The 17457-nt window shown below is 44.5% G+C and overlaps 1 protein-coding gene across 1 annotated transcript in view; it reads right to left on the bottom strand.

The window, feature by feature from the left end:
- The window catches only part of prex2 (phosphatidylinositol-3,4,5-trisphosphate-dependent Rac exchange factor 2), a 624716-nt gene that overhangs the window by 189887 nt on the left and 417372 nt on the right, over positions 1-17457 (bottom strand). Inside the window, exons 23-24 of the mRNA XM_038808469.1 lie at positions 16196-16324; positions 1696-1737 (exon numbers count right to left, since the gene is read on the bottom strand). Coding sequence (XP_038664397.1) covers positions 1696-1737; positions 16196-16324 — 171 coding nt within the window. The remainder of the gene's footprint in view (positions 1-1695; positions 1738-16195; positions 16325-17457) is intronic.

Here is a 17457-nt window from a genome sequence, read left to right as displayed (position 1 = left end):
AGATTATTAATAATAAAGATTATTATTATTAGAATTCTTTGAGGCGGTAATGAGGAAGTTAGACAATGGAGAACCAGTGGATGAGATCGATTTGGATTTTCAGAAAGCTTTTGACAAGATGCAGTACAGGAGGCTGCTAAATAAGACAAGAGCCCATGGTGTTAGGGGCAATGTACTGGCATAGATAGACGATTGACTGACTGGCAGAATAAAAAGTCTTACAACACCAGGTTAAAGTCCAACAGGTGTATTTGGAATCACTAGCTTTCGGAGCATAGCTCACCTGATGAAGGAGCTACACTCCAAAAGTGAGTGTTTCCAAATAAACCTGTTGGACTTTAACCTGGTGTTGTAAAACGTATTACTGTGCCCACCCCAGTCCAACGCTGGCATCTCCACATCATGACGGCAGAAGGCAGTGGGGATAAAAGGGTCCTTTTCAGGATAGCAGCTGACGACTAGTGGTGTTCCACAGGGGTCAGTGTTGGGACCACAGCTATTCATTATGTATTAATATACATTAATTATCTGGAAGAAGGCATTGTTGCTAATTTGCAGATGAAAGAAAGATATGCAGAGGGAGAGGTAGCAGGTAGTATTGAGGAAGCAGGGAGGCTACAGAAGAACCAAGATAGGTTAGGAGAGTGATCAAAGATGTGGCAGATGGAATACAATATAGAAAAGTGTGAGGTTGTGCACTTTGGTAGGAAGAATAGAGGCATAGACTATTTTTTAAATGGGAAAAGGCTTCGGAAATCAAAAGCACAAAGGGACTTAGGAATCCTAGTTCAGGATTCTCTCAGGTTAACATGCAGGTTCAGTTGGCAGTTAGGAAGGCAAATGCAATGTTAGCATTCATATCGAGAGGGTGAGAACACAAGAGCAGGGATGTACTGTTGAGGCTGTATAACACTCTGGTCAGAACCCATTTGGAATATTGTGAGCAGGTTTGGGCCCAGTATCTCAGGAAGGATGTGCTGGTCTTGGAGCGGGTCCAGAGGAGGTTCACAAGAATGATCCCCGGAATGAAGGACTTGTCATTTGAAGAGTGGTGGCGGACTCTGGGTCTGTACTCGACGGAGTTCAGAAGAATGAGGAAGGGAACTCATTGAAACTTACAGAATACTGAGAGGCCTAGATAGAGTGGACATGAAGGGGATGTTTCCACTAGTACGAGAAACTAGAACCCAAGGGCACAGCTTTAGACTGAAGAGATGATCCTTTAAAACTGAGATAAGGAGTAATTTCCTCAGCCAGAGAGTGGTGAATCTGTGGAACTCTTTTCCGTAGAAGAATGTGGAGGCCAAGTCACTGAGTGTCTTCAAGACAGAGGTATACAAGTTCTTGATTAATAAGGGGATCAGGGGTTATGCTGAGAAGGCAGAAGAATCAGAACGAGAAATATCAGCCATGATGGAATGGTGAAGAAAACTGGTAGAGCAAACTCGATGGTCGGAATGGCCTAATTCCGCTCCTATGTCTTATGGGCTGGGCTAGACCCTGACCTGTACACACTTCTACACTGAGAATGAAGGAACATTAAATGACTCTGATACAACCAGAATATTCCTTAGCTTCAGCATGTATAAAAAGACAATGGGCTATTTACAGCCGAATGTATGCTCTGCATTACCGTAGTAAGATGCATACCACCTCTCAAAGAACTTGTTTCAATTTAATGATTTCTGGCAATACCTGTGTTTTCAAGGAGAGCCAGGAATAGTCGTATCTTCACCTCTGAAAAAAAAAAATTGGGAGTATTGGTAGATAAATTCTGCAATTAATATGCTATTACACTACTACACACAGTGGAACAGCAAGTGCATAGATTACACAATCATAGCGATAATGGAACCTGCATAACCTTGTTCATGAAACATAGCCTGTTCATGAAGCTCTCCATGCCCCCTCTCCCCATCGGAGGTTCCGACCGGTACAGTTCCTCGTAGAAGTCCCTAAAGACCCCATTTACTTCTGTCCCCTTCTGCACGACATTCCCACCCCCATCCGTCACTCCACCAATTTCCCTAGCCGCATCCCGCCGATGGAGCTGATGCGCCAACATCCTGCTCGCCTTCTCCCCATACTCATATACCGAGCCCTGCGCCCTCCTCCACTGTGTCTCCGCCTTTCTGGTGGTCAACAAGTCAAATTTGGCCTGCAAACTACGCCGTTCTCCCAGCAACCCTTCCTCCGGTGCCTCCGCGTATCTCCTGTCCACATCCAGGAGCTCCCCCACCAGTCTCTCCCTCTCCTTCCTCTCCCTCCTTTCCCTGTGGGCCCGGATGGAGATCAGCTCCCCCCGGATCACTGCTTTCAGAGCCTCCCAGACCATCCCCACCCGGACCTCCCCCGTGTCCTTCTTCCCCCACTTTTCTTGGGGAGCTGCTGCAGCTTTTTCCTTTGCCCCACTCCGGGTGAGCACCATAAATGATGGGGAATGCTCCTCTAGACACCTTCCTCCACAGGGATTCGTCGAAACAGCGCCGTTTGGGGCCCTCAAATCGGCCCAAAAGTCCTTAAGTAGCAGGAGCTGCCGAACGCGCGGCTTAGCTCCGCATAGCCGCAACCGGAAGTCAGTTCATTAAGTCATTAGCACTCATCGCATAAAAGAGTTCTTCCATCCATTTCCTCCCTATCTCTTACCCAAAATATTAAATCTATGCCCTCAGTCCCTGCACCATAAGCTGATGAAACCGCTTTCCTTTGACTACTTTGTCACCTGCCATCATCTTGTACACACCGATTAAATCTCCCTTCAATCCCCTTTGCTCCCAGGGGAAAACCCTGGCTTCTCCAACCTGACAATGCAGCTAAAATCTCTTGTCCCTACAATCATTCTGCTAAAGCTGTAGATATCATGATAAAACTCAGAAAATCCATAGTTAAGCCATTTTCTTCTGAAAAATAATTTCATTGATTTTTAGTGAGCGTTTACACCTTCAGAAATATTCAACACAACACATTTTAGTTTCTTCATTAGAATAGCATTCAATTAGACTCAATTTTACTGATTTTCAAATTACGTAGCTTCCTTTCTAGAAATACGAGCATGATTATACTCCGTGTCATTGATTTTTTTAAATACAATGCGGTTATGAAAATATTTTATACCTTTATTTTCATGACTTCCATTACAGTTACTGACAACATTTTGTTAATAATTTAATAACATTTTATGCAAAAAGTTATAAAGTTTACAATAGTGAAATTAGAGAGCATAGAGGTAAGGAGACCAGATATGAAGGATATTGGCCAGATTTCAAAGGAATGCAAGTGCCAGTGAGTGAGCCAAAAAAGAACCTTAACTGCCTCAGGAAGACAGGCATTGCCCTCCCACCCAGGCATTGCCTTCTTCCAGACCCTCCCATCAGGCAGAAGGTACAGAGGTCTGAAGACCCACACTTCCAGACATAGGAATAGCTTCTTCTCCACAGCTACAAGACTCCTCAATGACTCTCCCTCGGACTGATCTGTTCCCTGTAAGAACACTATTCACGACGCCCTATGCTGCTCTTGTTCATGTATTTGCTTTGTTTGGCCCCTTGTTACTCACTATAACCAATCACTGTTTACAACATAGAACGTACAGTGCAGAAAAAGGCCATTTGGCCCATTGAGTCTGCACCGACCAACTTAAGCCCTCACTTCCACCCTATCCCCGTAACGCAATAACTCCTCCTAATCTTTTTGGTCACTAAGGGCAATTTATCATGGCCAATTCACCTAACCTGCACATCTTTGGACTGTGGGAGGAAACCGGGGCACCCAGAGGAAACCCACGCAGACACGGGTAGAACGTGCAGACTCCGCACAGACAGTGACCCAGTGGGGAATCGTACCTGGGATCCTGGCGCTGTGAAGCCACAGTGCTATCCACTTGTGCTACCGTGCTGCCCTGTGCATAAACCTCCAAACTACTCATCTACCTGTCCATTCAAGCACCATCAGTCCTGCATGTAGTACAGTTTTTTAATCATGCATTGGACTCATCAGCCATCACAGAATCCATCAAACCCAACTCCTCAATCCCGACAGACTGCTCAAGAGAATGAGTGCAGTGGTGAGAAAAATTTTGGGGGAAAAATCGAGACACTGTATAATTCATTGCTTAGAAAGGATTAATCAAGAACAGTCAGCATGGATTTGCTGACTAACTTGATTGAATTTTTTGAGGAAGCAAAGGGTTATGGTTGATGATGTTTCCTGTGGCGTTCCACGGGCTCACTACAAATCTCTTGTTATTCATACTGCATAATTTAATTGAATGATTCAATCTTGAAAGTAGAAAGTATGATTAAGAGGTTTGCAGATGATACAAAAATTGGTCATGTGGATGATCGGAAGAAAAAAGTCTTTAGACTGCAGGAAGATATCAATGAACCAGTGAGAAAACAGAAAAATGGGACATGAAATTTAATCCAGAGAAGTGAGTGGTTATGCATTTGGGTCGAGCTAATAAAGCAAGTGATTACATGATAAGTGGTAAGATGCTGAGAAGATTAGAGGAACTGAGGTACCTTGAAATGCCCTTGAAGATAGAATATGTAGAAAAGGTGGTCAGGAACGCCACAAGATACTTTCAGTTGTTGACCAATGTCTATGAAACAGGGGCGTCATGCAAGGTAATTGTTTAAAACATAAGTTAGACTGCAGCTGAAGTACTGCTAGAGCTCTAGTCACTGCATTGCTGAACTATACTGCATTTTGTGACTACACCAGCCAGTCAGAGAAACTGGGAATTCTGCAGTGGGTAACTCGCCAAATCCTGTTCAGCATCTACAAGGTACAAGTCAGTAGTGCGATGGAATACACTTCATTTGTGGCTCTAATGCGTAAAAAGCCCAACACCATCCAGGACAAAGCAATCTTTTTGATTGGCACCCCATCCACCACCTTAAACATTCACTCCCTCCACCACCAATGCAAAGTAGTAGCACTGTGTACCATATATAAAATGCACTGCAGCAATTTAAAAACCATTTTCTCGATAGCACCCAAGGATGGACACCTAATCTGGCTTTACAAGGAATGCGCACATTTCATCAATGAATAATAAAAGGGAAAATGTGATCACGCTTGAGAGGGTTCAGAGGAAATACAAAATAATATTAGCATGAGTGGAGAATTATAGCTATGAGGAATGGTTGGAACGGTTGGGCAGTTTTCTTTGATATGGAGGTTGTTGGGGAGATTTAATTAGGTGCGCAGAATTATAAGATGTTTTGGTATAGTGGGAAGGACCTATTTCCATTAGCAGCAAGTCAATAACCATGGGCAGTCCTTTAAAGTAAATGGTAGAGGGATTGGGGGAAGTTGTCAAGTAACCTTTTCACTTAGAGGTTGTTGGCGGTCTGGAATTCAGAGTGAAAGAATGTTATTGCATTTTTAAAAAACTTAGATATGCACTTGAGGTGCTATAACCTATGGAGTTCCAGTCAAGAGCTTGAGGGTGGGATAGCTCTTGTAGCCAGCTCTTTAACAAGCAGAGATTGTATTGCAAAGAAAAAGTCCATTTGTTGTGGGCAATTTTTATGAAATTGGCCAGGTTTTGCCTCCCAGAATTCCACGGGGTGTTACAACTGAACTTAAAGAAAACTTTGACTTGAAATAAAACACAGACACAATGAAGTAACTTCTTGAATATACTACTCAAGAGGTGGCAGAGGCAATTAGACTGCACAATTATATGCATCTGGAGAAGATTTAAGTGATTTGCCATTGAACTCCTATGGCCAACTTTATAATTGTGAATAGTACTTGCAAGTGAACAAGCTGAGGGTTCCAGGATGTCTGGGTGCACTGTTTCCCTAGTGAGAAACGTATTCACCAATCTACTGATACTGATAAGCCAGAATCTTCCTCTCAAAACACCTTCAGATATTAATGGGCTATTCACAAAGCCAGAGTGTGGAATTGTTGCAGGATTTAAGAAGGTACAATCAAAGTTGGGTGGGGTCTGTGGCAATCATTATCACGGGTGCGATTTTTCCACTATAAGAAGCATGTATTTAGGGATAGGGACAGTGGCTCCCATGGATGGCTTAAACATCCGTAGACATGGATGCAGTTCAGAAGTTAAGCGAACCACATTGGTAAGTATTGATTAACTTGAAGGGAGTAGGATACTAATGCTTGTAAGTTACTGCTGGGACAATAAGCTGCTAAAAGAATACTGGACTGAATTATGAGCCGTGAACATTTACTCCACCCCAACGGGTCCAGTTTGGACTTTAGGGTTAAGCATACAAGTGGAGAGATGCCGCCTCGCCCACTTACACACCTTTACAACTGACAGACGTGAGATGGACCGAATGGTCTCCTTCTGAGGTGTATATATTTCTAAATATTTCTTCAGAATGATGAAATAATGGAAATATTATTTTAAAAATTAATAGAACAATTATTTCTGAACCCCCTGAGTGATGTTTCAATCAATTTTATTTTACCTACATGATGTGAAAAAACTGGCACAAAATTTATGTATTTTTAACTTTTATGTGAATAGTTTTGTTCCGTTGTCTTCAATGTTTTTATTACAAAACCAATGATAGAACATTTATGGGGGCTTCGCCTTATAAACAGTTTTGTAAATCAATTTCTTTTAATGTAACACTATTTCTTTCAAATTTTCTTTCTTCTGAACACATTCAGACTGGGGACCAACTCTTCTGGTATCTCTCCCATCTATCTGTTCACGTACCAATCGAGACAGTAAGGAAATGTGGTTGGAATGGTATCATAGTTCAACTGTAAGTTGTAACTCTGAGGTTCAAGATACACATTTTCCACCATACATCATTGAACTGTGGTAATGGGTAGTCGTTTTTAACTCCCCTTTCCCTTGCTCAGGGATGCTGAGGCCAATTTTATCTTCATTATTGCTACCTCATCTAATATCAGCTAATTCTGGGGACTGAGCCTGGGATCTTATAATGTTCCCTATTGTGTGGTTGAAAAGCACATTCTACAATCAAACAAATGTAACAAAGCAAATGAGTTTAATGCTTTTGACTTTTATGGATTCTCTTTGAAAACGGTAGGGTCACTTCAGATGTGTTTCATCCAAGATAAAAGGCACTGTACATTGTAAGAATATGATAGTGGTACTAGGCAGACTAATAGAGTATGTGCTGTTCTTTGAAGAGTATGTGCTGTTCTTTGAACTTTGATTCAGAAATTTCAGTTCAAATCAAGACAGATTATAAACATTGTGTACAACTTACTTATGCAATATTTATCAATTGCAGATGGAAAAAAATATCCCCATAATCTTCAACTCGATGGTGCAGGTCACAAGGGAAAACCAATCTATCTAAAATTTGAATTCAAGTAATTAAAAGTGCAAACTTCAAACTGGCTACTGGGTGAACAAGGGGATTTCCATTAAATTGTAGATGCGTCACATACATCATTAATATACTGCTCGAGTTGCTCATGCCCCATGTGACTACTGGAATCAAATGCTATCCTCTTCCACCCCCGAGACACATTTACAGCGGCGAGATCACAAGGTACTTTCCAAGATTAAAATGACACATCGTTAGAATCGATTATATTTTCCAAGTTGTCAAACCTAGCTTCCTAGTCGATAGCAGTAAGGCACCTTCTATCTTACATAGAAAATAATTTGTCATAAATTATAGTGATGTGCATAATGTGCAGGGTCGGAGAATCGCCCGGGGCTGGAGTAAATCCCACCCCCGCCGTGGCCGCCATTCTCCGCCACCCGGGAATTGGCGGGGGTGGGAATCACGCCCCGCTGATCGGCGAAGCCCCTGCGGTGATTCTCCGGCCCGCGATGGGCCGAAGTCCCGCCGCTGAGAGGCCTCTCCCGCCACCGTGGTTTGATCCACCTCTGGTGGCGGCAGGATCGGCGGCGCGAGTGGGCCCCGGGGTTCCTGGGGGGGCGCGGGGCAATCGGACCCCGGGGGGTGCCCCCGCGGTGGCCAGGCCCGCGATCGGGGCCCACCGATCGGCGGGCGGGCCAGTGCCGTGGGGGCACTCTTTTGCTTCAGCCGCTGCCACGGCCTCCACCATGGTGGAGGCAGAAGAGAATCCCCCAGCACGCATGCGCCGGTGGTGACGTCACCACCGGCGCATGTGCGAACCGGCGAAGGCCTTTCGGCCAGCCCCGGCGCCGGGCGTCAAAGACCGTTGTTGCCGGTTTTGCCGACAGTCAGCGTGGTGCCAGCCGCTCCAGTGCGAGCCTAGCCCCTCAATGTGAGGGCTTGGCCCCTAAAGGTGCGGAGAGTTCCGCACCTTTAGGGAGGCCCGACGCCGGAGTGGTTGGCGCCACTCCGCTACGCCAGGACCCCCGCCCCACCGGGTAGGGGAGAATCCCGTCCAATATTTATGGAAGTTTTTCCGTTCTATTTATATTCTGTAAATGTTTATGATAGTTAACATGCCAAATAATGAGAAAGGAAATAGTTTTTAACTTTAGGATTTAGACATCAACTCCAAGCACAGTTTGCATAAATTTGATTTGCATTCACTTGAACTTCGAAAGTTTTTTTTTGTAAAACATTTTATTAAGGTATTTATAATTTTATAATAATAACAGTAAACATTTGCACTTTAGCTCCTCTATCTGAGTTGCCTCCGACTCCATGAGTTCTTTATAGATATCCGAGACCTATCCCTCTCCCACCCCCATTCCAGAAACTACCCTGTCCTGTATCCCTCGTGGCGATAGGAGCAGAAAGGTTGAAACCTGCTTTTCAAAAAATCCCATGTCTGCAGATATCTAAGCCCATTCCCTCGCAGCAATTCAAATTGCTCCTCTAAATCCTCCAAACAGGGAAAGCTCCCATCTATGAATAAAAATCCCATCCTCTTGATTCTTGCTTTTTGCCATCTCTGAAACCCTCTATCTAGCCTTCCCAGAACAAACCGATGATTGTTACAAATTGGAGCCAAGCCGTTGCTGCCTCCACTCTCATATGCATCTTCCACTGCCCCCAGACTCTCAAGGCCGCCATTACCACCGGGCTTGAGGAGTATTGGGTCAGCGAGAACGGCGGAGGTGCCGTTATCATTGTCCCCAGACTTGTGTCCTTATACGATGCTGCATCCACTCGCTCCCACACCGACCCCCATCCCCCACTTCCTAATCATGGCTATGTTTGCCGCTCAGTAATAGTTGGCTAAAGTTCGACAACGCCAACCCACCATCCCCCAACTATGCTCCAGCAGCACTTCCTTCACTCGCGGGGTCTCACCCGCTCACACAAAACCAGAAATCATCTTATTTACCCGCTTAAAAAAGGCCTTTGAGATAAAGATGGGGAGGCACTGGAAAACAAACAGAAATCTCAGGAGGACAGTCATTTTCACGGTCTGTACCCTCCCCATCAGTGACAGCGGGAGCATGTCCCACCTTCAAAAGTCCTCCTTCATTTGTTCCATTAGCCGGGTCAAATTTAGCGGAAGCTCCCTCCCACCACTCTGAACAGCAGTTCTCCCAATCTCCTCTTCTGCCCCCTTGCCTGGATTACAAACATCTCACTTTTCCCCATATTCAATTTGTACCCCAAAAACCATCCAAATTCCCCTAAGATCCGCATAATCTTCCCCATCCCCTGTAACGGGTCAGAGATATACAGGAGCAGGTCATCAGAATATAGCGAGACCCCCGTGTTCTAACCCCCCCCCCCCCCCAACCAACCCCTTCCAGTCTCTTGATGCTCTTAGTGCCACCGCCAGTGGCTCTATGGCCAAAGCAAACAGCAGCGGGAGAGAGGACATCCTTGCCTTGCCCTTGGTGCAGTTTAAAATAGCCCGACGTCAGCCGATTTGTTCGTACACTCGACACCGGTGCCTGGTGCAACAACTGAACCCAATCAATGAAGCCCCGCCCAAACCTGAACCGCCCTAACACCTCCCACAAATAGTTCCACTCCATCAGGTCGAAGGCCTTATCTGCGTCCATTGCGACCACTAATTAGCACAGTAGGCTAAACAGCTGGCTCGTAATGCAGAACAAGGCCAGCAGCACGGTTCAATTCCTGTACCGGCCTCGCCGAACAGGTGCCGGAATGTGGCGACAAGGGGCTTTTCACAGTAACTTAATTGAAGCCTACTTGTGACAATAAGCGATTATTATTATTATTACCGCCACCTCCCTTCCCTCTGAGGGCAGCATGATCACATTTAAGAGCCTCTAATGTTGGCCGTTAGCTGCCTGCCCTCAAGAAACCCCGTCTGGTCTTCCGCTATCTCCTCTGGGACACAATCCTCTATCCTTGAGGCCAAGAATTTAGCCAACAGTTTGGCATTGACATTCAATCGGGAGATTGGCCTGTATGACCCGCTTCAGATCAATGAAAGCAAAGCCTGCAGCATTGTTGGGGGAAGGACACCTCGCTCCCTAGCCTCATTATATGCCCTCACCAACACCGGTCCCAGCATCTCAGAGAATGTTTTGTAAAATTCCACTGGGTAGCCGTCCGGCCCCTCTGCTATTTTTTCAATCCCGATCGGGGCTCCCAGCCCCTCCACCAACCCTTCCTCCACCTTCGGAAACTTCAACACTCCCAAAAACTGCCTCATCCCCTCCACCCCAGCTGGGGGCTCCAACTCAGACAGCCGGCTGTAAAACTCCTTAAACGCCCCGTTCGCCCCTGCTGGGTCCAAGACCGTGTTTCCAGCTCTGTCCTTCACTCTACCTATCTCCCTGGCCGCTTCCCTTTTCCTTAACTGGTGTGCAAGCATCCTACTGGCCTTCTCTCCATACTCGTATATGCCCCCCTTGCCTTCCCTGTAGACAACATACCAAACTCCATCTGTAGCTTCTGCCACTCCTTCAATAACCCTGCCTCCGGGGTCCCCGAGTATCTCCTGTCTACCTGGAGTATTTCCTCAACCAACCTATCTATCTCTGCTCGCTCCGCCTTCTCCCTATGTGCCCGTATTGATATTAGCTCCCCCCTAACCACTGCCTTCAGCGCTTCCCAAACCGTTGCTGCCGCGACTTTCTCTGTATCGTTTATTTCCAGATAGTTCTGGATGGACTCCCTCACACGTCCGCAAATCCCCTCGTCCGCTAAGACTCCTACGTCCAATCTCCATTGCGGGCGCTGACCTCCTTGCTCACCCGTAGACCCACCCAGTGTGGGACATGGTCCAACATAGCAATCACCGAATACTCAGTATCCACCACCCCCGCCAGTAAAGCCCCATTCAAGATTTTAAAAATCGATACAGGAGTATACTTTGTGCACATGGGAAAAGAAAGAAAACTCCTTCGCTCTTGGCCATCCAAACCTCCATGGGTATACCCCACCCATCTGCTCCATGAACCCCTTTAGTTCCTTCACCACGGTTGGCACCCACCCTCTCTTTGAGCTCGACCAGTCCAACCCTGGATCAATGACCGTATTAAAGTCCCCCCCCATGATCAGCTTATGCGAGTCAAGGTCTGGAATCTTCCCTAACACCTGTCTCATAAACTCCGCATCATCCCAGTTTGGTGCGTAAATTTTCATGAACACCACCAGCATCCCCTCCAGCTTCCCGCTCACCATGATATACCTACTATCCGCAACTATATTCCCTGTCTCAAATATTGATCAGCATCGCGACCCCCCTAGTCTTAGGATCCAACGCCGAGTAAAGTAATTGCCTGATCCACCCCTTCCTCAATCTGGTCTGATCTATTACCCTCAAGCCTGTCTCCTGTAGCATTGCCACGTCCGCCTTCAGTCCCCTTAAATGCGCGAACACGCGAGCCCTCTTAACCGGCCCATTCAGCCCTCTAACGTCCTATATGATCAGCCTGTTTGGGAAGCATCCCGCCCCCCATGCCAATCAATCATCACCCTTCTTAGGCCAGCCTCTAGCTGGCGTCCCGGGCCCCCGCAAGCCCGCCCTCGGGCACCCACCGCCCTCGACCTCCCATTTGCCTCCCAACAACAATCCCTCTCCTGTCAGCAGAGCAGTCCCCCCCCCCCCCCCCATTAACAACACAACAATCCCAACCCCCCTCAACAAACTTATCACCTGCTCGACCCCACTGCGCTTCTGTGAGCTAGCCCGCCCAGCTAGCCTGGTAGCCCCCGCCCATGGTGCCAAACATCCTACCCACTATTGTTCTCCCTCCCCCCCTGCGGAACATACATATTCAAAAGAGCAGTCCCCAACAAACAGACAGAAGAAAAGGAATCCCCCCACCATAACAAAGTTGACTTACAGACTGAGCAACGGCCCAAAAACTGATACAGAAAGCACTTCATGTACAGTTCAAAACGAAAATACCTTTTACAGAATTGATATAGCATTATCCAACCCAGAGTTCAGTGTCTTCAGTCACCTTTTATCATTGACAACCTTTCATCATTGACAAAGTTCGCCTTGTTCGAAGATCCAAAATAATGCTCCTGACCCTCATAGGTGACCCACAAATGAGCTGGATGTAGCATTCCAAACTTCGCTCCTTTTTGAAAAAGGCCGATTTTACTCTATTAAATCCTGCACTTTTTTTGGCCAGTTCCGCACCCAGGTCCTGGTGGATGCGCAGCTCACTGTTTTCCCACTTGCAGCTCCGTGTCTGCTTGGTCCACCGCAAAATCTGTTCCTTATCTAGGAACTGGTGCATTCGCACCACCATCGCCCTCATTCACACACGGCCTCCTCGCAAGCGCTCTATGCGCTCTGTCCACTTCCAAGGGTCGAGCAAACACCCTATCACCCATTAACTTTTCAAGCATACTCGCCACATATGCCCCAGCGTCCGATCCCTCGCTGCCCTCCGGGAGACCGACAATCCTCAAGTTCTGTCTACGGGACCGATTCTCCAGGTCCTCCACCTTCTCCTGCAGCCTTTTCTGGTGGTCCCTCAGACTTCACTTAATTTCTTACTGCAGCTTAGAGCATTCTAGTCCAAATCTCTGTCGAAAAGCACGCAAAATAAAGCAACAGTTTTCTTCAGAGATTCACTTCTACTCTGGAATTGCACCGATTGTGTTGCAAATAACACGGACAGTCTCAATGATGATCTTCTCCAATTTCATCTAAAAACAACTTCCTGCATCATGTACGCTTATCATCAGTGTGCAGCACGGTAGCACAGTGGATAGCACAGTTGCTACACAGCTCCAGGATCCCAGGTTCGATTCCTGGCTTAGATCACTGTTTGCGCGGTGTCTGCACGTTCTCCTCGTGTCTGCGTGGGTTTCCTCCGGGTGCTCCGGTTTCCTCCCACAGTCCAAAGATGTGCAGGTTCGGTTGTGCCCTTATCGACCAAAAAGGTTAGGTGGGATTATGGGGATAGGTTGGATGTGTGGGCTTAAGTGAGGTGCTCTTTCCAAGGGCCGGTGGAGACTCAATGGGCCAAATGGCCTGCTTCTGCACTGTAAATTCTATGAAATCTATGAAATCAGATGTACCTGTATTTTTTGTTAATGCCAGTGCCTCTGCTTCCACTGAGCTATAAACAGTTTCAATTTCCATGACAAAACGTTTAACTCAGACTAACAATTGTGCTGCATTCTATAACGTATTTACATTTTGCAGGGATTTACGGTTGCCATTAATTCTTGAAATAAACAGTTCCACAAAACAGTAAAAAGAGCAATATTGTATTTTGAAACTTCTCTGCTAAGGATTTTACTTTCGCGTTCACACATGATTTTTCTGAATTTGATGTGGCTATGTCTGATACAGTTTCCTTACTATCAACAAAGTTAATTTTCAATGCCAAAATAGCATCAATACAAGTGGACTACCTGGTGCCACAAATTAATTTGACCATCAAATGTTTTCCATTTGCCTGCTCCAAGCACGATTGCAACATGTTTCACCAAAGTGATGAAACCTAAAAAAGCTATACACTTTTGAACAAAGTAAAAAAAAATGTACAGATTCCTCGCAGGATTCAGCTGCAGTGTTGCAAATTAAATTCAAGCAGTCAGTTGAACATGGGATGAATAATGAACAGGGGCTTGCATTGTTCAGTCCTGCTAGTTTTCCTGCCATATTCGCAGCGTTATCGAAGGTCTGTTCATGACAATCTTTGATTTTCAAACCTAATTTGCAATCATTTCCAAAACAGTTGTCTTCATACACTCAGAAGTGTGGTATTGTAGCTGAACAAAACAAAGAGGTCGCTCTACATCTTCACCATTAATGTTCAAGTATTTTAATATTGATTTTAATTGGTCCACATGACTCACATCTGGTGTTGAATCAACTATTATTAAATAGCACTTGGCATCTTTTACTTCATTAGTGAATTGGTTTCTGAACCACTTTGGAAGTTTCATGATCAGCAATATCGCTTCCACCATTTCTCCAGTTAGAGTACCCATTGACGAATGCGTGTTTCCCTTCACTAGGGTCAGGGAATAATTTGCAAACCTAACAATAGACTGGCTTAAAGGTATAAAAAAAATCAACCAACTTCTAATTTCTCTTCACTCTCAGAAAAAGGGACTTATGAAGACTTATAACCTTCTTTCAGCTTCCACCCTCAAACTCTTTTCTCAAGTTTTCCAAATTACCTATGTTTTCTTGTTTATTTGGTACAAAATATTCTATCATACCCAGTGGAACAGATTTTGGCCATAAGGCAAAACCTTCAGGGTAGGTTTCTGCCCTCAATTCAACAGAAGAAATTTCTTGTAGTCCTATTGCCTTTTCAGGGTCCACTTCTTGCTCAACTTTTCAGGTGATGGGGCACCTTCAGAAATCAGCACGTCTAAGTCATCAGATAGTTCACCCATATTTTTGGTCGGTGAGGATGAATCCGTTTGTGATTTTAAAACTTTTAAAAGTAAAATGATATACTGTCTTTTTGCCTAGCTTCTTCCTGTTGCCTCGCCTTCATTACTCTGCATTTTTGGCTGCCAGGTTGATAGTGTCGCTTCATATGAACTCATCTTTCTTCGTGGCCATACTGCCAGAAAGATGTGGAGGCTTTGGAGAGGGTGCATAGGAGGTTTACCAGGATGTTGACTGGTCTGGAGGGTGTTAGCTATGTGTTGAGGCTGAATAGACTCAGACCGATTTTATTAGAAAGACGGTGCCAGGGTGGAGGGGTCAGTCACCAGGGGGCATAGGCTTAAGGTCCGTGGGGCAAAGTTGAGAGATGTGCGAGGCAGATTTTTTACGCAGAGGGTGGTGAGTGCCTGGAACGCGTTGCCAGGAGACGTTGTGGAAACAGATACATTAATGGCGTTCAAAAGGCATCTTGACAAAGACATGGATAGGATGGGTATAGAGGGATATGGAACAAGGAAGTGCTGAGGGTTTTGGCAAGGGTTGGTATCATGACCATTACAGGCTTGAAGGCCGAAGGGCCTGTTCCTGTGCTGTATTGTTCTTTGTCCACCTTACAATCAGTGGATTGAGGAGTTCCGAGTGAGTGCACAAGCTATATTGTGCCAGCAACAGGTACAACAATAGCAAACAATAATAGTTATAAACTCATCAGAGAGTACTGTTGTTCCATTTTCCTGCACTGCTGGCTCACCTCACTTTCATTCCCGCTTTACCATGAGGAACCTCTGCTGGAACGAGGGATTATATAACTCCCCAAGATTACGTTATTTGTTTCATGAGTTTCATGTAAAGGCATGATTAATTATATTTTCAAAATTGCAAAAGATTCATGTCAGCAAACCAGAAGACTGTTAGCACTGTATCACACAAATCTCCATCAAACCCCATTATTCTTTTCTAATTGTCGTCACTTTACTATATTTCTGTCAATATTTGTATTTTGAGACAATGAATGAGGTCATGAGCAATGCAATCAGGATTGAAAATTGAATGACAGAGTCTGCATGATATGTTATATGCTGTTTATATGTAGTAAAAAAAATATGGTCTGAATTAAGCAACATTTAAATAAAATATTATTTTAAATAGCAATATTTTTAATGGTAAAAATCAACCTGCTTTTTGTGTATGTAATGAGAAAATTATTTTAAAAATTATGCATTGGTGTTTCTAATATGAGCTCGTCTTGTCTGTTAAATATTTAAAGATGTAATTGTAACAGAAGTTAATGACAACTGAAATCAAATCTGTAACAGTGACTTATTTTATTGGATGAAGAAATAACATATTTCAAAACAAGTTTTTTTCCCCACTAAATACTTGCTTTAAGACTTGACGTCATCAGGTGTCCCAAATATCTTATCATTTTTACTATCATAATGAATTTCAGAAATTGTCAACACTTGTTACTGACCTTCTACAAATCTTGTAATAGCCTGGATGAGGTTGTGCACACCACTGGGTAGATTCCATGGATCTCTCTGCACATGAATCCGGAGCTGTGTTGTGCAATTGATCTCTGAATCCATTTCTTTCTTGAATTCTATCCAACAATGAAAATTTAAGAACTGTTATACATATTTCATGAGTGGAAATTGAACTATACTGTTACTCTTATCCATAAGAGCACCATTCTCCTCTACTTTCCTAAGGATATTATTCAGCAAATCAATAAACTGATCAGGAATGAATAAGGAAAAGCAATTAGATATTCATCAATTCATCTGCTCACTTTAATATATTTTTTAAATTTCAAAGTACCCAATTATTTATTTCGAATTAAGGGGCAGTTTAGTGTGGCCAATCCACCTAACCTGCACATCTTTGGGTTGTGTGGGTCAGACCTGTTGTGTTATGCTGCTTCGGATAACACAGGCTGCTACTTGATGCAGTCTTAACTAAAGGATGCTCCAGACTCTGAAATGAGGTCAACGTGTTTATTGAACTATTAACACAGTTCTCAAATGAGTTTGACTCTTTGCTAATCTAACTGTAGTAACTCAGTCTAATTGTACCAGCTTTCTCTAAGCCACATGCTGGGGTGTGATGCTGCTGATCAACCCTGTCTAACTCTCTAGATGTCTGTCTGTGGAAAGAGGCAGGGTGTGAGTGCCTCATCCCGTTTATAGTGTTTATGTCATGCCCCCTTGTGGTGATGCCACCTCTGAGTGTCCTGACTGCCCATTGGTTGTGTCCTATTCTGAGTGTTCATTGGTTGCATATCATGACAAGACCCATGCAAACAAGGGGAGAATGTGCAAACTCCACGCGGACAGTGACCCAGAGCTGGGATTCGAACCTGAGTCCTCAGCGCCATAAACGCTCACTTTACTATTTAACTTCGAGATAATTCTTTCATATCGTAACAGTGTTATTTTAATGATATTATTGCATTATTGTAATCATACATTTTCACAGACATCATTAGAAATACAAAAGGATTGTAAATTTGGATGAAAATATGAAAAAGGAGAATAAAAATATTTTGAAAAAAGAAGTACAAAAGGATTTACTGACAAAATAATTGTACAGCATCCAGCAGCCACATGGCTGCTGCGAGCTCCCTTCATGTCTCCAGCCTAAATGGACTCCACCTCCCAGGTGACCCTTACTCTGATGTGTTGCTCTTAAAGAGAAAATCATCACAATTTTATATATATAGATTTATGTATTTAA

This window comes from Scyliorhinus canicula, chromosome 10, assembly GCF_902713615.1.
Source record: "Scyliorhinus canicula chromosome 10, sScyCan1.1, whole genome shotgun sequence".
In the NCBI taxonomy this organism is placed as follows: Eukaryota; Metazoa; Chordata; class Chondrichthyes; order Carcharhiniformes; family Scyliorhinidae; genus Scyliorhinus; species Scyliorhinus canicula.
The sequence above is the reverse complement of the archived record's forward strand: the minus strand, read 5'-3'. Positions and strand labels throughout refer to the sequence as shown.